Genomic DNA, 24,040 nt, shown 5'->3' on the forward strand with positions numbered 1-24,040 from the left:
CCCAAGATGGACTATTAAACTTTTATATTACCATTCAAAGCTTAAGATTCTTACCTACATTTTAGATGAAGAATCTGAGATCCAGTAAGTTACATAATAAATCAGACCACTACATAATGGAAATTTCTGCCCCATATACGATATTGAGTATTCTTTCTGATTTGCCAGTCAGCCTTACCAATTAAGTTGTTTTTCCTATAATAGCCTTGTCAATTTCCCCCAAAAAGGTATACATCTTCATTATCCAGGGATGGAAGCTAGTACATTCCATTAGTTTAGCACAATTTTTCCTAGCTGCTTCCCAGCTTGGATTTTATTTACTTACTAAAAAAAAAATTTTTTTTTTTTTTTTAACGTTTATTCACTTTTGAGAGAGTGAACGCAGAGCTGGGGAGGGGCAGAGGGAGAGGGAGACACAGAATAAGAAGCAGGCTCCAGGCTCGGAGTTGCCAGCACAGAGCCCAACACAGGGCTCCAATTCATGAACCGTTGAGTTCCTGACCTGAGCTGAAGTGGTATGCTCAACCGACTGAGCCACCCAGGTGCCCAGGAGTTTACATATTATGTGAAGGAAACCTTTCAAGACATTTAAAAAAAAAAAAAAGCTTACCTAATCTTGGATAAGAATCTATTTCATTCATTCAATGGTTTATTTATTCAGTGTTTCATTCATTCAACAGTACTTACCTAATGTATACTATGTGTGGGGGATAAAGCAGTGATCAAAATAGATGTAGCCCCTGCCCCCATGGAACTTAAGTTTTTAGTGGGGTAAAGGGAAACAGAAATCAAACAATAAAGATAATGATAAATTATAAATGCTATTTAAAAATAAATGGGAAAAGGAGATACTTTAAACATGGTGGTGAAGGAAGGCCTGTCAGAGATTCTTTCTTTTTTTAAAGTTCTTATTTGAGAGGGAGAGAGAATGAGAGCGTACAGGGGAGGGGCAGAAAGAGTCCTAAGCACTGACAGTGCAGAGCCTGATACAGGGCTCGAACTCAGGAACCATGACATCATGACCTGAGCCAAAAATCAAGAGTCGGATGCTTAACATACTGAGGCGCCCGTGTGCCTTGATTTCTGAGTTAAGACCTGAAGGATGAGAATGAGTTAGCTACATAGACACAGAGAAAGTACATCCCAGACAGAAAAAAATAATAGTGCAAAAGTACAAAGGTCCTGAGATGGAGTATCAGTTAAAATTACATTCAGTTGAGAAGAGACCCTAAATAGAGTTTTTAATAAAATAGAAATTTATTTTCTCCTATCAAAATCTAAATGTAGGGGCGCCTGGCTGGCTCAGTTGGTTGAGTATCTGAATCTTTGATTTCCATTCAGGTCATGATCCCAGGGTTGTGGGATCGAGCCCTGCGTCTTTGGAGCCTGCATGGGATTCTCTCTTCCTCTGCCCCTCTCTTCCACTGGTGCTCACTTGCTCGAACTAAGAAAAAAAAAAAAAAAAAAGGGGGCCCCCCCCCCCCCCCTCTCCCCCCCCCCCCCCCAAACAAAAAACCAAACCAAAACAAAACTGAACGTAAAGAGTGCAGGGCTGGTACAGTGCTCCACAAAGGTCTCAAGAACCCAAGCTCCCACCAGTTTAAGATTTCGCCTGCAGCCCACATTGGCGGCTAGACTTCCAGGCCGTCACATCCATATTCCAGGGTGCAGGATATTAAGAGGAAAAGAGACAGAGGACCGGATGTGTACACCAACTGTATCTTAAGGGTGGTTCTGAAGGGACGCCACATGACCTTTTTGCTTATACGCCATTGGCCAGACTACCACATGGCTACAGAGAGGCCGGAAAACAGTCTTCATTCTGGACAGCCATGTGTCCATGTCTGTTAGCATGAAAAAAAGGGAGAAATTTTAGGGGACAACTAACAGTCTCTGCTACAGACTGGAAAGAGCTTGGTACGTGACACAAACAGAGAGGAAGCAACGAGAAGGGTGAGGACAGGATGAAGTTGGATTACGTGCACTCAGAGGCATATCCAGTCCTAGAACACATCATCTTACACGGAAGAGAATGCTGAAGAGGCAGGAAGGAACTGCTGGGGGCTGGGGAGGAAAGGACTGAAAGAGGGGTTGCTCCTCCTTGAATTCACCTGAAGTAAACAACAGGGAAGTAGAATGTGTAACGAAATGAATAATCAGGCAACACATTTTCTACTGGGAACGTCAGCACCATTCGGGGTTTAACTTAAATCACAGAACGTTTACTAGTATGTCAAAACACCCTGCATTCTGTAAACACAACAAAGTCACCTTTTATTTATCACATCCTTATCTTTCTTGCTATTTAAGATAGACACCCTCTGCCCTTCACTGGTAAGTTTTAAGTTGGATTACAGGGTTTTTTTTTTTTTTTGTAAAGAAAAGGTGATTTTTATAGAAGAAACAAACAAGGGAAGTAGAAATTTTATTTACTGCAAATGACTTGTACTTTACATTAATAAAGTCTATCACTCAAACACAAAAGAATAACAATTCACTTTATGAAACTACACAATTCCAAAATACACATGCAGAAGCTCTTTTTAAAGTCCAAAAATGTCGAACAGTAACAAAAGGGAAAGCATTTATCGACACACAAAGGAATAGAGGTTATTTCGAAGAACAGCAATTGAACTTTGAGTGACAGTTACTTTCCTGAAAAACAAAGACTTCACTCTCCTGAAGTTCCCATCAAAGCCACCGTAATTTCAAACGGTATTGCTCACAGCCCAGCCGGTCACTCCAGCCTACATGGGGACTGGGGGGAACAGGAGCGAAAGAAAGTGCTATAAATCTAACTCGGCTAGCGCAAGCTCATTCAATAGAGCTTTAAAAACTTGCTCCCCAATATGCTCCCTCCCATCAAGTTAAAAAAAAAAAAAAAAGGAAGAAAAAGGAAGGGTGATGAGTAGAAAATACCAACGGTTTCGGCGGAGGGGAACTCACTTCTCAGGAGGTGATGGTGACGTGCTGCTGGTCCCTGGAAGTGCGTGCACGAACACCGCAGTTTGCGGGGGCTGAGGGAGGAAAACAAGACAACGATCAGTTTTGCTTCAGGTGGTGGGAGTCGGGGGTGGGGTGGGTGTGGGGGCCGTTCCAGGCGGACGGACGTGGGAGGGGCGTGGTGTCCGACACGAACACAAACACAAACACGCTCCGCGTCCCCAGGCAGGGCGGGCTGACGCCACCTCACCATTCCCCGCCCCTGGACCCCGGGGCCCGCCTCGGACCCAGGGCCCGTGCCCAGTGCAGCGCGACCCGGTCTCAGGGGACCTGCAGCGGCCGCAGAGGCCCTGCTCGCTATAACGGCCGCGAAGAAGCGACGAGCCTCCCCGTGAGTCGGTGGAAGACATGCTGAAAGCCGCGGGGAAGAAGGTGAGGGAGTGAAGCGCCTCTCCCCACCCTTTCTCGAACGCGCGGGAAGCCGCTTACCCACCCCCAACCCTGTCCGGTCGGCAATCGCCGCTCCCACCTTCCGCCGCCGCTTTGAGTGAAGCCGGAACGACGGGGGTCACGGCGGGGGTCAGAGGGTAAAGGTCTTGCTCCCAGCAGCCTCCGCGGTGGATACGTCGCCATCTTGGATCCGCGGGACAAGAAAATTCATGCGGTGAGTTTTTGGCAAATTTTCGGAAGTCTGGCAGCGGGGTGCGCGGCGGGGGCGGCGGATTCGGGGCCCCCTCAAGGCCGGGGAATGCCTCGGGGCCGGTCCGGCCGCGTCCGGGGTCCGCGGGCAGCGTCCTGGCCCGCCGCTTCCCGTTGCTTTTGTCTCGGCTCCAATCGAGAGAGGGAGAGCGGAGCGGGCGGGGAGGGGGGGTGGCGGCGGTGGAGGAGGGAGGGGGTGTGTATGGGGAGGGTGGTGGACGGGACGTAAAGCGTCGCTGTACTTGGGTGGCTGCAGCGGCAGCCCTGGATCCTAGCTAGGCCCGGTCCCTTCGGCGGGCGCTGAGGCTTCCCTTAGACTCCGCTCCGCCGAGCTCCCGCCAGCGCGGAGGAGCCACCGTCGCCGCGCTGCTTCCTGGGGAAGAAGAGAAGGCGGCTGCGGTGGTGGCCAAGGAGCCCGGGTCCGCTTTAGATGGGGCTGCCGCGTTCCCAGCAGCTGCCGCGGTCTCTGGCTGTTCACATTTTCTGAGTACACCCACATCACCTGCAACTTGTGTCTGTGTGTGTATGTGTGTGTAATAGATGGGGGGTGGGGGGCGGGACATTGTACTGGCTAACGGGCCTCAGGAGCCCCCAGGCCTTGGGATACCAAAGGGTATGGTTGGTGGAAGGAGGAGTGCAACTGTGATGCTTCCTCTGCCACCGCACCGGGAGGGTGAACCTTCAGTGGTGTGATAGAGAGTGAGACGGGATAGTCCTGGGGCGGCGGAGGAACCTGAGACGCTTCTGTTTGTGAAGTTGCCAGTTCTAGGTTTCTACTTCCGCCGGGGCCTCTCCACCTTGTGCTGCCTTGGGTCTAACTTAAAAGTTTCACGGAAGAAATGAGTGGGGTTGAAGGAGGCCCACCTAGTTTTTCGTTGAGGCTCTGCTGTCCATCTAGAAGAGAAAGCCTCAAACTCCTGTCTTCAGCGAATGCGAATTCTAGTTTTCGTTTATAAAAACACTTCCAAGGTTTTAGAATTTGCATTTATACCATAGCCTGTGGATATGGCATTACCACCACAAAAGTCTTACATACGGGTACCACCCTCGGAAGGAACCTAAACATCAACTTCCCTTGAATCCTAAGAGGAGGCCTTCACTTTTCAACATCTATAAGACCGAATGCAATTCATTCTGTTTCATTTTCATAGAACTCTTGGTCAGAGAATCTTAACTCCTTTCTTAATCTTCTGGACCGTTTATAATAATTAAGTACATTCATATCAACCCTTATATTCTTGGCGAAATAATAGAAAGTACTGAGTTAAAATCTGTTCACGAGGGAGGCCATACTTGAATTTAGAGGTAACAATTGAACACATTTTTTCCTGTTAGTCTTGGCATTGGGAATTTCTAAACCTCTAGAATCGTTAAGTGTAACTTTTGATTTGCCTTTAGGAATAACATAAGTGGAAATATAAAGTATGGGGGCGTTGAATAGAAATTTCAAAGTGTCTGTTTACATGGGTATAAGTTGAATTGTTTAGAAATACTTAGTATATTTGACAAGTTATTTCTCAAACGTCAGTGAACACATCTTTTGCAATTTTGCAAGATAACTTTATCTCAGAGTTAAAGGGTTGATTCAGAATCACAGAGGACTGAAATGGCTAAAACATCTAAAGATGTCTACATTCAGATATTTTAGTTGAAACACTACTTAATGGACCAAGATCGTTAATAAGCTTTGTATGTTGAACTCTTTAGTTTGTAATTCTTATATTAAATTTAAAGGAAAAATAATACATACGTAAAAAAGACAAAACTGTTCACTTTGACTTTGTAAAATTCTCATTTAATTTTAAAAAGGTATTTTTCTCATTTTTTCCCTAGGGGCTTGAATTGCAGTTACTTCTGTGCATACTTTGTAATTTAGACAGGAATCGAGAAACTCACAGTTTCTACATCCTGATTAATGTTGTATCAATAAAAATAAATTATTGTAAGCAGAACCCTTTTATTCTAAGTATACTGCATAGAGATATCTGTAACCTAATCTGATGCTCTTGGGGAATGAGAATTGACTGTATGCCTAAGCAAGCAACAGCCTTCAAATACAGCCTTTAAAAATTTTTCAGTTTCTGTAATACTTCCGTTTTAAAGTAAATTTGTGTGGTGGAAAAAAATAGGACAGAATGCAAGAGTGTATTTATATCTCCTTCGTTTGAGAAGTACTTGATCTTGAAGATAAAATAAAACTCAGAATGATATTCTTCCCCAAGAGAGCTAATTACCTATGTTTTTACTTAATAATTTTGGGTGTTTAATTTACTTTTTCATTTTCTGGAGATGCTTTACACTTAGTTTTAACCTGAAATTTTTCTTTGTTCAAAAGTAAATAAGTACTTCAGATTTATGAGGAGATTTCATTACAAGTGCTTCTAACCTAGTTTTCGTTTTTATTTCTTTAATAGATAATGGTATTAAAGGTACTTGTATCTTGAAAGATTCTTAGAGAATTTTTCACAACCTATGGGAAATTAGTTTTGCCCTGTATAGTGACAAATTTGCTTCATAAAATTTTCTTATACTGTAGAAAAGTAGAAGCATACTTTACTTCTATATATGAAATATGAATAGACCTCAATAGACTAGTAAAAATAAGTTCATTTGTTTTTTACTCCTTAAGAGCAGTGATAAATAGTATTTTTAAATTAACCTGAAATTTTTACCAGTACAAGGTTTGTTCTATTATTACATATTTAAAAACAAAACTTTCCCTGTGCTTGCTTGAATAGGCATTGAGGACAGCTTATGCAAATAGTGATACAGTCTTAGGAAAAGATACTACTAAATAAGATTTTGTTTGTTGCCTAGACCTCTGGTAGATTTTGTAACACAAAGAAGCAAAAGAAACCAAGGTACTAGGTAGGGCAGTTTTACAGAGTTAATCTAGCTGCACTATAATTTTTGAATATAATTACATACAATATTGATATCAAGGAAGGGATCTAGTGCTATGATAGGAATCATTTTGGTTGATGATACAGGTGATGGTTCCTCCTTACTAAGGTTAATTTCTGCCTGTGATGCTTAAACAGGAATTTCATTGTGACTTTCACTAGATATTTTGAATAAGCTTTAACATTGATGTCTGTTAGAGAGAGTCTGCCTTTGAAAAGAAATAGAATGGACATTAGGGTTTTCACTTTTTAAAATTACAATTTTTACCTTGATTTTTACCTTGATTTTACAAAGAGAAATTTCAATTTTTACCTGATTTTAACCTTTCCACATTCAGTTTAAATACTGTATATATTTTTTCTTCTTGCTTTAGTTTTTCTGTTTGGCATCCTTTTTTGACCTCTTAAAATTCCTGTCTATGACAGGTCATGCTCATATGGCTTGTTCATTTATTTACTTTGTCTATACTGTTAGGGATAACGTGGAAAAATAGTTCTTATTATGTTTTTCTAACAGCTTGTTCTCTGAGATGTAGATGCACATCTCTTGGCATATCACTTGGAGGTACACTCAATTATGAAGTAATAAAATGGCTTAAGTGTTTTTTTTTGATAATATAGCTTATTATAATATGGAAATATAAAATAAGTTATGTAGGAAAAAATTTCCCTTTTCTGGACATATTTGATGTATATGCTTACACTTGGGATCTATTTAGATGTAGGTAGATATTTTGGACAACTGTATTTGCTACTTACCCTGAAAGCTTTTGTTTTTGTTTTTTTGCTTTCATATATTTTTATGTGGGTGGGTAGGGGTACTTTTACTACCACGTCTCTGTTTGACAAACTTCTTCGTCAAAACTCTACTGTAGTGTCATTTTTTAAATGAAACTATTCCTGAGTCCCCAAATCCTTTTGTTGTGCTGCTTTTAGTCTTTAAGCTTAAATAATTAAAAGTGTCATGCTGCATTGTAACCTACTGTCCATCCCTACCATCTACCATAACCTCCAGTGGACCTTAAGCACCTTCCTACCTAAGAGGTAGGGTTATGTCTTTATGTTTGCATTTCTAGTACCTTCTGTAGTACATAGTACTTAGTAGGTTGTCAATAAAGGTTATCAGTAAACTGAACTGGTGCCAGATTGTCATTTGACTCCATGCTTTCAGGGTACTGTTTCCCGGTCCATAGACCAGAAATACTATATTGGAAAAGGGGATGGGAAGAAGAACATCCTGTATTACTTTTTTTCCTTGAATTTTTTTTCCTATAGTTTTGCATCATAATTACCTATGGGAGGCTAGATAACTAGCTTCTTAGAGAAATGTATGTAGAGTAAGTGTAGGAAAGGGAAGGATAGTAATAAAGTGCCTCTGGTGACGTGTTTCTGTATTTTTTGCTGTATTTTGTATGGCTAAGGTCACTGGTTGAACGATATTTTGAATAGACAGTCCCAGACCTATGATGGTTAATTTTACAATTTTTTGATGTTATGATGATACAAAAGTGATACTCATTCAACAGAAACTGTACTTCAAATTTTGATATTTTTTTCTCTAGGCCAGCAGTTTTCTGTACAATACTCTGTCGTGATACTGGGCAGAGGCAGCCACTCACAGCTCCCAGTTAGCCATGCTATCATAAGGGTGAATAAACAGTACACCTGAAATCATTCTGTCTCCATATAACCATTTTTTTTCACTTTCAGTACAGTATTCAATAGATTGCATGAGATTTTCAGTACATTTAAAAGAGGCTTTGTGGTATTTTGTCCAAGTGTAGGCTAATATCGTGTTCTGAGCACATTTAACTTAGGCTAGACTAAGCTACAGCATTCAGTAGGTTATATATATTAAATACATTTTCAGCGTAACAATATTTTCAGCTTAGGATGGGTTTATCAGGATGTAATGCCATCATTAGTTGAAGAGGATCTGTATTTTTATTTACACAGTAATATATACTTAACCATTGCTTAACCAGGAACTGCTATTGGATTTGGGCTTTTTGCAGTTAGATTCTGTCACCCTGCCCACCCCCCCACCCTTTCCCCAACCTTTTTTTACTCCTAATGCTTGTCCCAAAGCTTAGGAGTTCTTCAGTTCAAATACCATTCTCCTTATGAAAATTAGTTAAGATGACTTAATGTAGTCTAAAACGTTTAGTTCTGAAACTAATTTTTCATGGTGACTAATTCCAATTGAAATTGGGAACTAACCGTGGTCTTTATTGGTCTATGTTGTTTTCCAACATTTTGCAGCAGAAATGTTAATGTATTTGATTATTTATGCTGTCTATGCCACTCTGGGAGGTGTTTGGTCATAAATGATACATGTACTGTTTCATCTTTTTAAAACCTGAAAAATTCCAATTCTGAGAAACACGTAGGCTTAGAGGGTTTGAATAAGAGATTGTACACTTGTTTTGTGTCCATTTTTTGAGATGTAAAAATCAAAGCAGAGTAAATGGTACTCTTGAATTACATTTAGTGGAGGTGCTAACATTTGACTTAAAATTTTAGAAATCTTTTTTTATGTTTCATTTGCTGTATATTTGCCACAGAGTTCTTAATGATTGAAAACTGAAGATACAGAGAGAGGGTATATATTTTTTAAAAGATAATTTGATCCAGTACTCAGGACAGCAGTCCTTTCTCTGCTTTTACTGAATTGAAATGTCTTTCCTTATATTGAAAGTAGATGAGAGTCACACTTAGTAATATTTTACTCTGCCAAGGAATGATAAAATAAGCAAGAGAAAATTATATGTCCTGGCAGTTTAGGTAACAATGAGTGGACTTGCTTTTTTCCAAACATATCGATATGCCATTTTTCCATTTATGTATTTGGATGTTGAAACATAACTCCATTTTGTATCCACATCCTGACAGAATGTAATGATTGATTATGTAATACAATGTGTTTGGGAGAGGAACATTTGGTTTTGTGTCATATTTGGCAGGAATGTGTTTTTGTGTTACTTTTTACATTGTAAATTATGTTTATCCTTCAAATTTTGTATTTAATTTTCTATTTGTAAAAGTTTTTGTGAGATTGGTATCATAACAGTATTCAATAATTAATGCCATTCAAAGGACCTGATTCCTTTTGACTTAATTTTATTGCTTAATATTTTAAAAAGTGGTTTACAGCTTGCAAAGCACTTTCATATACATTATCTCAAGTTTATTTATATATACATACGTACATATGTATATATGTATACATATGTATGTATGTATTTATAATCTCTATACCCATTGTGGGGCTCAGACTCACAACCCCAAGATCAAGAGTTGTGTGCGCTTCCACCTGAACCAGCCAGGCGACCCCATTATCTCAGTTTTACATGGTTGTCATTTTGATGTTTACTTTTTAAATAAGTTATATATATTGGTTAACCTTTTTTTTTTTTTTTTTTTTTTTTTTTTTGAGAGGGTGGGCGGGTGATGTACAGAGGATGAGGGAGACAGAATATTTTTTTTTCATTTTAATGTTTATTCATTTTTGAGAGAGACACAAAGTGCGAATAGTGGGGGGCAGGGCAGAGAGAGAGAGGGAGACACAGAATCTGAAGCAGGCTCCAGGCCCCAAGCGGTCAGCACAGAGCCTGATGCAGGGGTTGAACCCACGAATCATGAGATAATAACCTGAGCCGAAGTTGACTGCCCAAGCCCAACTGACTGGGTCTGAGCCACCCAGGCGCGCCCCCTGGGGAGAGAGAATCTTAAGCAGGCTCCACACCCAGATTGGAGCCTGAAACCAGAAGCAGGGCTCCTCAATCCCACAACTGATCCCATGACTGGGAGAGCATTACCTGAGCCAAAATAGGGTCTAGAAGCCCAACTGACTGAGCCACCCAGGTGCCCCTTAAATAAGGTTATATTTGAATATAAATATAAAGATAGAACAATCAAGCTGTTTTGATTAGTATTAAAATTAGTAATTGGGAATTATAAAGACCATTTTGTTCTTAGACTGGACACAGCATCTAATATATTTCTCAATGTTACTCTAGCTTAATTTATCAAATTAAGTATGTATAAGTGGAAGGTTTATTTTTGTTTTTAATTCGTCATCTTGCAGATTTAGGGTAATATAGAAATTTGAAAGAGAAGTAGGAAATTTTTTGTTTTAAGCTTGACTTTGGCAAAATAAAACAGCTCACATTTTTAAGCATTATAATCATATTTATCAAGAAATGCCAAAGCTTTAAATAATACTGTGTTATAATAAGAATAGGTAATTTTGTATCACACTGATGCCACATTTTATACATTTATTTATTGCACATTTATTTTGCAAGGACATTATGTGCTGAGCAGATATGTCTTGAGCTTTGCCTTGATTTCCTAGGGCAAAAAATAGTGCTTTGGGTTGTAGTTTTTTTTTGTTTTTTTTGTTTTTTTTTTTTATGTCTGTTTATTTTGAGAGAGAGAACACAAGCAAGGGAGGGGCAGGAGAGGGAGAGACAGAGAGAGAATCCCAGCCAGGCTCTGTGCTGTAGGCGCGGAGCTGGATGCGGGGCTCAAACCCACAAACCAGGAGGTTACGATGTAAGCCGAAATCAAGAGTCAGACTCTCAACCTACTGAGCCACCCAGGTACCCCAGGGGGAGTTTTTATAATTTTATTTGAGTGAGCATGTCTGTCCTTAAGAGTAGAAAAAAATTAGACTTATAACCTTCTTTCTGATTTGTGTCCACTTACGAGAAATGTGGATATATTCGTAGACCTTTCAACCCAAGCTTTGAGGTCTATAGCAAAACCATTAAATCTGGCAGCAGAAACAGCCTTCAAAGTGTTTAAATTCGATGTAAAATGTACTTTTTCTTTTTAAGTTTGTTTATTTTGGGAGAGAGAATATGAGCCGGTGAGGGGCAGAGAGAGAGGGAAAGAGAGAATCCCAAGCAGGCTCCACACTGTCAGAACTGGATGAGGGACTCAGACTCAAGAACCATGAGATCATGACCTGAGCTGAAATCAAGAGTCAGACGCTTAATGGGCTGAGCCACCCAAGGGCCCCATTTTTTTTTTTAGTTTTTTTTTTTTGGGGGGGGGGGGGGGGTTGGGAGGGGCAAGCGGGAGAGGGGTAGAGAGAGGGAGACAACAGAATCTGAAGCAGGCTCCTGGCTCCAAGCTGTTAGCACAGAGCCTGACATTGAGCTCGAGCCCATGAACCATGAGATCATGACCTGAGCCAGAGTCAGATGCTTAACCAACTGAGCCACCCAGGAGCCCCTTCAAATGTACTTTTGTATTCTTTGTGTGTATACATCACGTATCCTAAATAGACATATATATATATACATATATATATATATGTATATGTATATATGTATATATATAAAACAATTGTAGTCCAGTGCTTCAGGGAATCTGACCTTTGCCTACTCTTTAAGTATTTCAGAGCATAGTTTGAAAACCACTGGACTTGATCTCTAAAGTCACTTCCAACCTAAAATTCAGCATTCTTAGAAAGTCAGGAATTTTTATCTCTTTGCAGATACGGAATTCATAGAATTTACTTGTTTTTGAGTAACATTTGGATAAAAATTATTTAAGTTTAAATTTCAGGTTCTAGTGATTGAATGTTAGCATCGTAGATATTTTGTAGATAAATTCTGTAATAATTTGAGTGTTTATTCTCTTCTAGACATTGCTGTAGCTCTGGGTATGTATGGTAGTGAACAAGACAAGTCTCTGCCTTAATGGAGCTAACATCTTAGAGGGGGAGACAGAAAATAAAAAGGTAAATAATTTCAGATAGTAGTAATTGTGATAAAGAGAATAAAGAGGTTAGATAAGGGTATAGCAATTGATTAGGGATGAAAGAAGGGGACCAATTTAAGTAGGGTGATGAAGAAAGGTCTTTTTGTCTGGAGGTAACATTTGAACAGTAGCTAAAAATAAGGGAAAGCCATTAAAAAATTTAAGTGATTGGTTTCCCAGGCAGAAAGAACAGAGGGCCCAAGATGGGGTCAAGTTTTGCTTGTTTCCTGATAATCAGAAATTTCATAAACAGTTACTTAGTGCCTTCAGCATAAATAGGGATAAACCCTAAAGGGAAAAAGATGATTAAGATGGTCTTTGTTTTTCAACCATGAAAATGTTGTGGTGGACCCAATAATTTGTATTAAATTTTATAGCAAGCTATAGGGAAAGAGGGATTATTTTTTATTAAGAGGCCATGGAAATGTTTTCTGGATTAGGTGGAATTAGGAGTCTGTCTATATTAGTGGAAAATTATAAAGGGGAAGAAATTTTAAACTTTATTTGTATTAGCATAGAAAAATGCTTTAAGAGTTTTCAGTTTTGCAAGGTTGTACCTAGTATATTTTTCTTAGAAATTCATTAGTAATGGTTTTCGTGTTTAATCAGATTTTCTTGTACGGTTCAGTATACTGCCATGCACTGTTACAAGTGCTACTGAGTAATTCAAGTTCATTTTTTATGGTGCATGTTGTGGATACAAGTTAGAATAGAGTAACATTATTTGAGGGAATTAATCAAAGAGGAGATAATTTGATTTGGGTTCTGAAGGGTGATTTGGGGTTCTCTAGGTGGGATAGGGTACACAGCATTGCGAATACAGAAAGCCTGGGAGAATATGAGGATTTGGAGAATGGCACAGTAACCTCAGGAGAAGTTGGATGAAGGAATTAACTTTTTACATGATGGGGACTAATTTACCATTTTTTTAAAACAATGCTCTTGAAAATCAGATTTGTGCTTCAGGGGGGCATTGTAGGTTTCACAGTCAAATTATAATTAAAATTATGATTTGATGGTGTGAAATTTTTGAAGGAATATATTTTCTTCAGTAGAAAAATTGAGTGTTTTGAATTCATACTGGCAGGATTTTTTATTAGGAACCATATGACTGAATGGGGTGCCTGGGTGGCTCAGTCTGTTGGGCATCTGATTCTTCATTTCTTCGGCTCCGGTCATGATCTCACAGCTGTGAGATTGAGCCCTGCCTGGGGCTCCACACTGGGTATGGAGCCTACCTAAGATTCTCTGTGTCTTTCCCTCTGCTCCTCTCCCCAGCTTGCACACACCCTCTCTAACCTAAACTAAGAAAACAAACAAACAAACAACAACACACCAGAAAAACAAAACAAAACTGTATGAAACTCTTTTAAGTTTCTACCAGAGAACTTTTTATATATATAAGCCAATACATATAAGCCAAAAGTTAAAAGTTTTAGTGGATGAAATTTGTCATATGTGTTTTAGGGCAGACAAAGTTTAAATGTTATTTGACATTATTTGCAGGCATGAGATTTAACATTACTTAGATAAATTAGAATAAACCAAAACTTCTGAATTAGTGATATAATTATTCATAGGAGCGGATACCTATACAGGTATCGCCTGCTTTTCAAAAGTTCACGTTATGCCTCTTTGCTTTTATGAGATACTTATGTTAGTACCTGTTTTCCCTAACAGAAAGATGAGGGTTTTTGCTCTATGAAAAAAGGTAGAAAATGAAAGTCGCGTTTAGTGTTTGTTTTATAATGAGTCTCTCAGTGTGTACTGGGGCAGCAAGAGGAACCGCAAGAAGTATAGTTCCTTCTTGGGAACTACACTTAGCATCTCAGCATCATGCCGCCATAGTTTTGAACTGTGTCTGTGGGCATCTGTGCTTTATCTTAAATTTATTTTCTGCATTCGTTAGCAAGAGGTGTCCTAAGGTTTCAGCAAAGCCTGAGAAAAGTTTTTTGGGAGTCTGTGGGAATGTTCAAAACATTTTCCATATTGGGGCACCTGGGTGGCTCGAGTTGGTTAAGCATCCAACTTCTGCTCAGGTCATGATCTCACGGTTTGTGAGTTCAGGCCCCACATCAGGCTGTCAATGCAGAGCTCACTTTGCATCCTCTGTCCCCTTCTCTCTCTGCCTCTCCCCCTCTTTTGAGTGCATGCATGTGCTCTCGCTCACTCTCTCAAAAAGAAATAAACATTAAAAGAAATTTTTCCATATAAGTCAATGGTAATTGCTTTGTTTTACTAAAAGGTTTCATAGAAATGCTTTACTTTTGAACAGTGGAGAAACCTGTGTTATGTTACTACAAGTGCTTATTTTACAATGCTTAGATGTGTGTTTGTGTAATTCAAAATATTGCATGTGACAGTCACGCACTTATTTTAGATTGTTGGCATTATTTACTAATTCTGAAATGCAGGCGAGACAAAAGCCCAAATGTGTGTTTTCAAAAAGAAAGAATTAATTCCTTAAGAATGCAGTTTGAGCAAATTAATACTTTGATAGTATGCATTATATGTCATTTTTTCGTAGGGGAAGCTAATGGATTTCCATTGTGACTTGTAGCTGCCCAAGTTGCCTAATTGTCTGTTGAGTTCATTTTTGGCTGAATAAGATGGAACTGATTATAACTCCTATTAAATTGTGCTGGAATTTTACATGATCACCATTCTATCTCTTTTAATTCGTTCTGTAACTTACCCTCCCTAAACTTCAGTTTTCTCATTTGAAAAAATGCGGATAGGTAGATTAGATGTAAGGGATAAAGGCTCTTGTGGGTTTTTTTGTTTTTGCTTTTGTTTTTTGTAGGGGGTTGCTATGTAAAGATGAGATTCTGTGGCAAATGAGAATTAGCCACAGTTTTTTCAGAGTGCATTATGCTCTTTTCTGTATCAAATTTGTAAATGTAAACAAGGAAGATGCAGTTTTGTTCCTAAGAGTCTATGTATGTTTTTCCTGCCAGGAATTTTGCTTAGATGTGTTAAGTATTTTGTGTAGTATTTTGAGTAACATAAATACATCTTAACATTGCTCTATCTGAAGCTCTTGGCGTGGTGTATGGCATATAATAGGTAGACATTTGGTAATTCCTTTGATAAACGGGTAGATCTAATAGAACGTTAGTTTAGGGCTCAGACTTGTGTCTACCTGAATTATGTCAAGTTACCTATAGCAAGTTTCTTCTCTTTGCCTCAGTTTCTATATCTTTAAAATGAATCAAGTGTATTAGAATCATGTAGAACATCTGACAGATTTATAAAGGTATTGGTTTATATCTCTTTCCTTTTTTGCAGAGTAAATATTCCAGAATCTTGGAGGAAATTCAGAGGGAATACTTAACATAGAAGTTACCATTTATTTTTTGAAAGTTGAGAAAGTCAGGTCATTTATTTACCTTTGAGTATGTGCTCACCTTTAACAGAGAGATAATACATTGTATTGGAAAGACTACCGTACTTGGATTCAGAAAATGGGTTCCAGTCTGGGTTCCATGAATTTATTAGCCATGTGCTTGGATAAATCAATTAATACTGAAGAGCCGTAGTTTTTTAGTCATTTATACTTTCTAACGTTCCTGATGAGAATTGAGGTAAAGAGAACGTTTGGTTAATTGTAAAGTAATGTTAAAGTGTTGTGGTGATGATTCCTGATTATTAATGGTTGTGATGCAACTAGTAGTTTTAAGTTGTGTGATTTCATTCATTCATTTTATTTTACCATGTGGTGTACTGCATTCATATGGTTTTCCTTTATTTTTATGTGATTGAATATCTGGCTTATTGGATTTGGGGGAGGAGGGAGCATGGAGAGTGTTCATCATAGTAGGCAAGTTAATACTTGGATATTTTTGCATGTGGAAGTCCTGATTCTTTCTTTCTGTAAGTATATATGGCAGGGAGTCTACCTCATGTTCATTTCCTCTTCATTAAGGATGAAAGATGGTGAATGTTCTTTGGGTTATTCCCATTGTTTGTAACTATATTTGTGTCCTTTATTACTGTTAGTCAAACATTTTTATGGTCATCGTGCCTATTTTCCTTGCAAATGAAATTCACTTGTAATTTACAGTTAGAGAATTGAGAATGTCAGTGCAGTAGTTTGAAACTATTGTATATTCTTTATGTAATGTGTATGAATAACTTTTACTGTTTTTTTTTTTTTTTAATCCTTAAATCTGTAAGATCTCTTGGGTACTGAGCCCTTTGAAGCATTAAATACCATATAAGGAAAGCAGTACTAAGTAGTTGCAGTAGCAGAGTAAGGAAAGTGAATCACAGAGTAATGAAATTTGGAAAATGATTGTTGTTCATTGAAGGGAAAGGCATTGCTTTTACTGTCACCCTTGTAAAATTGGAGTTAACTAAGAGTAGCTAGAAAATTCATTTTTCAGAATAGTCTATATCCTAAAGTGTATAGTTAAATGGCTTTTATTTTTAATCATATATGCCAGCCTTGGCAAACAGTACATGCTGAAATTTCAAGATATGGCAAAGATACGTGTTTTTGATTCTACAAAATTAAACTTTCAGTTTTAACACTATTTCAGAAATAGTTATCTTTACTTCTGATTTATCAATTTGCTCAGAAAAAGAGCAGTTAAATTCTCTTGATTTCTAACATTATTCCAATTAACATATTAAGAAATTGAACTTTATTTAATTTTATTTTGAGAGAGAGAAGGTGCAGGTGAGCAAGGGGCAGAGAGAGAGAGGGAATCCCAGGAGGGACAGAGGGGAGGAGAGGGGAGGGGAGGGGAGGGGAGAGAGAGAAGCAGGCTCACCCAAAGCGGGGCTCAAGCTCACCCTGTGTGGGAGTGGAACTCACAAACTGAGATCATGACCTGAGCCGAAGTCAGATGCTTGACAACTGACCCACCCAGGCACCTTTGAGAAGTTGAACGGTTTTTAAAGAGAAGACTTTTTTTTTTTTTTTTTTTCCCCAACATTTTTTATTTATTTTTGGGACAGAGAGAGACAGAGCATGAACGGGGGAGGGGCAGAGAGAGAGGGAGACACAGAATCGGAAACAGGCTCCAGGCTCCGAGCCATCAGCCCAGAGCCCCGGGCTCGAACTCACGCACCGCGAGATCGTGACCTGGCTGAAGTCGGACGCTTAACCGACTGCGCCACCCAGGCGCCCCAAAGAGAAGACTTTTGTAATAGAAATGACTTTCCTTAAATTTTTTAATGTTTAGTTTTGAGAGAGTGTGAGCAGGGAGAGGCAAGAAGAGATGGGGGGCAGAGGATCTGAAGTGGGCTCTGCTCTGACAGGCTGACAGCAGTGAGCCCCTGCAGGGCTCGAGCTCACAAACAGTGAGATCCTGTCTGAGCCGAAGTCAGATGCTCAACCGACTGAGCCATCCAGGTGCCCAAAATGATTTCCTTGTAACTTACTTGTTTTATAAGTTTGGATTCTTGAATATAGATGTTCATTATCGCAGCATACCCAGGAAGTAATACTATTATTTTAAATTTTTATGTAAAGCAAATAGAATATGAGGTCATGTGCTAAGGCCTGTGGTAAAAACTAAAATAGCAATACTTACAGGAAAGTGGAAAATAAAGATGAGAAAAAGAAGGAAACAAAAGTTACTTGGTAATCTTGCACACCAGAGAACTGTTAACCTGGGCAGAGTATGTGTATGTAATCACTTTGATTACCAAAGTGATACAGGAGGATATGGAAAATGTAGAAAATGCTGAAAAGTATGAAAGAAGAAGAATGTCTAGGGACAACCACTGTTCTTTTTTTGTAATAGAGAAATTGGGCTATACTTACTGATTTATAACTTGTGTCTTTAAAAACAAAAGCTTAGATCATAAGCATTTTTCAGCATCATTCAGTATTTATCCAAAACATGATTCCTGGGGTGCCTGAGTGGCTCAGTCGGTTAAGTGTCCAACTTCGGCTCAGGTCATGATCTCATGGTTTGTGGGTTCAAGCCCCACGTCGGGCTCTGTGCCGACAGCTCAGAACCTGGAGTCTGCTTCGGATTCTGTGTCTCCCTCTCTCTCTGCCCCTCCCCCATCACGCTCTCTGTCTCTGTCTCTGTCTCTGTCTCTCAAAAATAAATAAACATTAAAAAAATTAAAAAAAAAAAAACCAACATGATTCCTTATGGCCAGAGCATGGCTGACTTAATTCCTTATTATTGAACATTTAATTTTATTTTGATTTTTCACTTTTATAAATAGCACTGTGGTGAACATTTTTTTACCTGAATTTTTGTTTGTACATTTTATTTCAGTTTTTAAAATGTTTACTTATTTTGAGAGAGAGAGTGGGAGGGGCCGAGAGAGAGAGAGAGAGAGAGAGAATCCCAAACAGGCTCCCTGTTAGTGCAGAGCCTGAGGAGCAGCTCAAACCCAGGAACTGTGAGGTCATGACCTGAGCCAAAATCAAGATTTGGACGCTTAACCAGTTGAGCCAGCCAGGCACCCCTGTTTGCACATTTTAATATTTCTTTAGAAAATGTTTATAGAAGTACAATTATTATTTTTAAAGTATTAGAGGTAGCTCCAATACTTGAAATTTACTTTTTAAGCTTCATTATCCTCTCCTGTGAAGTAGGTATACCTTATAGAATTGTTAGGAGTGAATGACAGTAGGACTTTCATAAGTAGACTCCTCTTCCTGTAGCATTTACCATATAGTCATTATTTTAACAATTTTATCTTTCATTCTACCACTAGATCATGAGTAAGGATTGAGTCAGCTTTGCTCTCGATGTGTATTTGAAACCTTGCGTAGGGCCTGACAGATAAATTGTTGAATGTTTGAAAAACTATTTTCCAAAGCTTTTAATACTTACTTTTTTTCTTAGAACAACCTTGTGTCAGTTTACATTGTTACCAGCTATGTGTGAATTGTCTTCTTAATTTTTTTGTTAATGACACTGAGTGTGGTTGTGTAAAAAAATATTGTCCTAAAATTTGAAGGTATAAACTTAAGAGTTTTAGAAATTTTTTTTTCCCAAAGTGCTTTACATGTTTTCTGTTCATAACTTTCATTCTCAATACTAAGAATAAAAATAAGAGTAAAATAATAAAGGATTATAATCCTGTTTTTGGTCCTCTCCCAAGCATCATTTTATATATCCTGGGAGAAAAGCAAATCATATTTAATACCACACAAATATGAAGAGAAGTTAACGTATTGAAGTTCTGTACCAAAATTGACCACAAAGTGGTTTAAACTGGATACACTAATAATGTAAAAGTTTAAGAGGAGTTTTGCCTAATTTAATATGCTGTATCAACAGTAAAAATGTGGCTAAGATGTTATGTTAAATGCAAAAATAAGATTGTGTTTTTACCATTAAGCTTATTTTGTCCGGAGGGCTTCAATTTGATATCCATGGGTGAATTTGAAAAGAATAAGTGGTTTGGTAGTGGGGGTTAGGCAAAGTAACATTTAAGTACTGTATTAGATATTTTCTGTATGTTACTCATTCTGTTTATTCATCTGGCAAATATTTATTTATCTATTATGTACCAGGCGCTGTTCTAAGAGAATATAGAGTGGAAGTGCCTGGGTGGCTTATTCAGTTAAGATCTCAGGGTCTGAGTTCAAGTTCCATGTTGGGCTCTGTGCTGGCAATGAAGCCTACTTAAAAAAAGAATGAGAGAAGGGTGCCTGGGTGGCTCAGTCTCTTAGCGTCTGCCTCTTGATTTTGGCTTCGGTCATGGTCTCATGGTTCATGGGATTGAGCTCCATGCTCTGTGTTGACAGTACGGAGACTGCTTGGGATTCTCTCTCCCTCTCTCTTTGCCCCTCCCCTGCTCACACACTCTTTCTCTCTCAAAATAAATAAACTGAAAACAAAAAAGGTACAGGGTACAAAATAAAAGATAAAACGTGATGTGCCAGATGGTGGTAGGGGTGTGGAGAAAAAGAGACCAAGGGAGTATGAAGTTTGTATGGGATGCAGATTTAAATTGCCAGGTCACGGAAGTCCTTCCCTAGAAGGTGACAACCCTGTGGTGAGGGAGCAGTTCTCTGCATATCCAAGAGAAAGAAGTTCCAGAAGGGACAACAACCAAGAGCAAATGCCCTGAGAAGCGATGTCTTATGTTAAAAACAAATTTTTAATGTGTATTTATATTTGAAAGCGAGAGAGAGCATGAGTTGGGAAGGGGCAGAGAGAGAGGGAGACACAGAATCCTAAGCAAACTCCAGGCTCTGAGCTGTTAGCGCAGAGTCTGATGCAGGGCTCAAACCCACGAAACGTGAGATCATGACATGAGCCACCCAGGCGCCCCTAGAAGGGATGTCTTATGATTGAAAAGTTGCAAGGAAGTCTGTGTGGCTGGAGTACAGTGGGAAAGGGGGAGAATGGTAGGCAGGTGGGTGCAGAGAAGATAGGGGGAGAGAGGCAAGTCAGGAAAGATTTTGTAAGCCATCAAAAGGACTTTGGCTTTTACTCTGAGTAAAATGATCCTCTGTATAATCTTCATAATTATTATACAGTTGATTGAATTCTACCCATTTTACAGTTGAATAAATAAAGGTTCTGTAGGGTAGGTAGCCTGTAGTTAACTTCTTCAAGGTTATATAGCTAATGAGTGGCAGAACTAAGATACGAACTTAGATCTTTGACTTCAAAGTTTATGGCTATTTCATTACACTATCATTCTTGCCCTAGCATACTTCTAGAGGCTTTCACTTTTTTTTTTTCCCCTTAAGCCAGGATTTATAGTGAAGCCAGGGTGAGTGTCCATGCATATGTGTGTGACTCAGAAAACCGTTCCCTTACTGCAAAATATATTCAGATTCTTTGTATTATGTTGTAAACGATGACTTTAAGCATGCTAGTTTTAAAATGCTCTGTATTGATTTCATGGCCCACTGTTGGGAGTCCATAGTTTGAAAATCACCACACTGTTTTCTTAAAATGCCAGAAGTTCCAGATTTATCCAATGCTCTGAATTATGCTGAGTGGCTGCTTTGATCCCTTAAGAAAAATCCTTATATCCATAGAAGTAGCTCTTGGGTTGGGAAGCAAGATGTAATGCAATTAGTATATTGTAAAAACGTGTAACATTGGAAAATTCGTGTATGATTTAAATTTTCTTGCTGAAAAACTACAACTTAGGAAACTTTAGGTGACTGAATTAATAAATCTTGTATTATGAAGACGGCAATTAAGGCTAACAAGCTAATGCTGCTATTACTATTATTACTGATTTCTGTTGAATGTTTATTATACTAAGTTTCTTTACTTGTTTACTTATTTATGCTTGAGATTTTTATTTATTTATTTTTAAAGTAATTTCTAAACCCAACATGGGGCTTGAAACTCACAACCCCAAGATCAGGAGTCTCATGCTCTACTGACTGAACCAGCCAGGTGCCCCAATACTTTTTTTTTTAAAGCAATTTAATATGTTACTCAAATTTTTTAGGAAGTTTTTAAAAATACGTATATCTTCTATTAAGATTTTCTCTGAGCAAGGCCCATGATCATTTGATATCTATAGGAATAAGTACCATTTTTTAAGTGCCTTATTACTATTTTAATTTTTAAGTCAACTTTGTTAAGGAAACTTACATATTAAACAAGACATCCATTTAAGTGTCCTTTGCAATGAGTTTTGACATATTTATATACCTGAGTAACAATCAATCACCACGATTCAAATAAAAACATTCGCATCACATCCAAAGTTCACTGGTCCAGGCAGTCCTCATTCATGGCCATAGGCAAACACCAGTCTGCTATCACTAGAGCTTAGCATTATTTTTTTAGAGGTTCAAACAAATGGAATTATACAGTGTGCATTTTTTTTGTGTCTGACATCTTTCGCTCAGCGTAACATTTTAAATTAATCAATATTGTTTCATGTGTCAATCATTCATTTCCTTTGGGTAGTATTTTGTTGTGCTCTTGTAACAGGTGCCTAAAACATGTTTGTTGAATGAATGCATGTTTGGCACAGTAATATCCCTCCCTCCACAATTTTGCTGCGTTTCTTTATAATGAGGATGTTAAAATCTCTTCTAGACTGTGTGCATATGTTGCTAGACTTAACTTTGTGTGTACATATGTAAAGGGATGATTTAATAGTGAAAAATATTCAAGATTTAGAGCTAAATGACGTTGGCATGAATCCTTGTTTTGTCACCCTATATGTTATGGGCAAGTTACTTAATTTTTATGAAGCTTAGTTTTCTCTTTTCTAAAATGAAAGCAATTATATTTACATGTAGTTGTTGAAGTATTAAAGAAGTATGTAAATATTGTGTGTAAAGCAAATATATTAGGCCTATAAAAATGGTAATGTAATTTAATAGTGATTTTTTTTTGAGTGCTGGTGGCTAGTGTCTGCTTTTTATCTATTGACAAAATCATGCCTACCTGTAGGGTTGCAGTTATTTATTTATTAATATTCATTAGTGGTTTGAAGAAACACATGTTTATGCCTATTAAAAATCTCATCTAGTAAAATTGATCACTTTTAGGTCTTGATTAGTTTACTTTTAGGTCACAAAATTGTAGGTTTCAGCTAATTAAAATTATAATTAAAGATAATTCATAAACTTTTTTTACAGATTGAAAGGCTTAGTGAAATATAAAGGTGAAAAGACAGCAGTAATTCTAATTCTTCATTATTGGTGGCTAATTATTTCAAAGAGTAAAATGATGGGGAGAAAGCAACCAGGAAACTAACATCTTTTTGAGTCAGGTTCTGTAGTAGTTGTTTTCCACATACCATTTATTCATTCAGCAAACTTTAATTTAATGCCTACTAGGTATTAGGACAAGCCTCAATGTGGGCTTTTAAAATTAATGCTTTTTTTTTTTTAATCCCCTCTTCAGGCTTTGCCTGGTATTTAAGTACTACATAAATGTTTGTATATTTGTTGAATGCATTAATATTTTTATTTGGCCTTGGAGTAGAAGAGAATTAATGTGGTTTTTAGGAGATTAAATCCGTAATGTGTGCTTGTGACCAGGAGATTTTTAACTTACCTAAATAACTAAAAGGTTATTAAAGTTTATATTTTGACCATAAACACTGATACGGCTTAAGTGAGTTCTGATTATGCTTGTATCAAATTAGACTTGACTTTCAAATTAGACTTGAAAGAAAAATTAAATGCTGGGGGAACAATAGTAGGCTTTATGCTTGTGTATGGTATATACAGAAAATTTAGAATAAGGATAATAAATTTCTAAGGGTATCTTTTGGCAGTTTATTTTTCACTACAGAAACTTACTGTATGCCAGTGTGTTACATTTTTTCTTAAATTTTACAGGTTAAGTCTAATTGATTTATTGTCTTATTGATAGCTGGTTAAACCAAACATGCTGTTGTAACCACACATTCAGTAAGAAAAGTTACTAGGTGAAAACAGAAGAATGGCTTATTCTGAAAATATATAATATAGAAGAAAAGGAAGATAGAACTTAGTAGGACAAGTAGAAAGGGGGTGATTAAATGACATTGTAAGTGATGATAAAGTGAGACAGGTAGTAAATTGTGCTTTTGAAGTTAAAAAAAAAATGAGTTGAATAAGATCCTTAAAAACTAGTATTTAGGGGCACCTGGGTGACTCAGTTGGTTGAGCATCTGACTCTTGGTTTCTGCTCAGGTCATGATTTTGCAGTTTTGCGGGTTTGAGCCCTATATCGGGCTCTGTGCTGACTGTATTGAGCCTGCTGGGGATATTTTCTCTCTCTCCCTCTCCCCCTCTCCCCCTCTCCCCCTCTCCCCCTCTCCCCCTC

General features: G+C 38.1%; 1 protein-coding gene across 4 annotated transcripts in view; it reads left to right on the top strand.

The window, feature by feature from the left end:
- The first annotated feature begins 3,519 nt into the window (after window positions 1-3,519).
- Window positions 3,520-24,040, top strand: part of CNOT2 (CCR4-NOT transcription complex subunit 2) — a 131,550-nt gene continuing 111,029 nt past the window's right edge. The window contains exons 1-2 of one of the 4 annotated variants that reach the window (XM_049627411.1): window positions 3,566-3,607; window positions 12,202-12,297. Coding sequence is in view for 1 of the 4 variants with exons in the window: in XM_049627409.1 (XP_049483366.1) it covers window positions 3,603-3,607 (5 nt within the window). In the remaining 3 variants the exon portion in view is untranslated. Of the gene's footprint in view, window positions 3,608-11,868; window positions 12,298-24,040 lie in introns of those variants that run through there. The other 3 variants (XM_049627410.1, XM_049627409.1, XM_049627412.1) reach the window with 3 other exon arrangements.

The sequence above is a fragment of the Panthera uncia genome, chromosome B4 (assembly GCF_023721935.1).
Source record: "Panthera uncia isolate 11264 chromosome B4, Puncia_PCG_1.0, whole genome shotgun sequence".
NCBI classification, from domain to species: domain Eukaryota; kingdom Metazoa; phylum Chordata; class Mammalia; order Carnivora; family Felidae; genus Panthera; species Panthera uncia.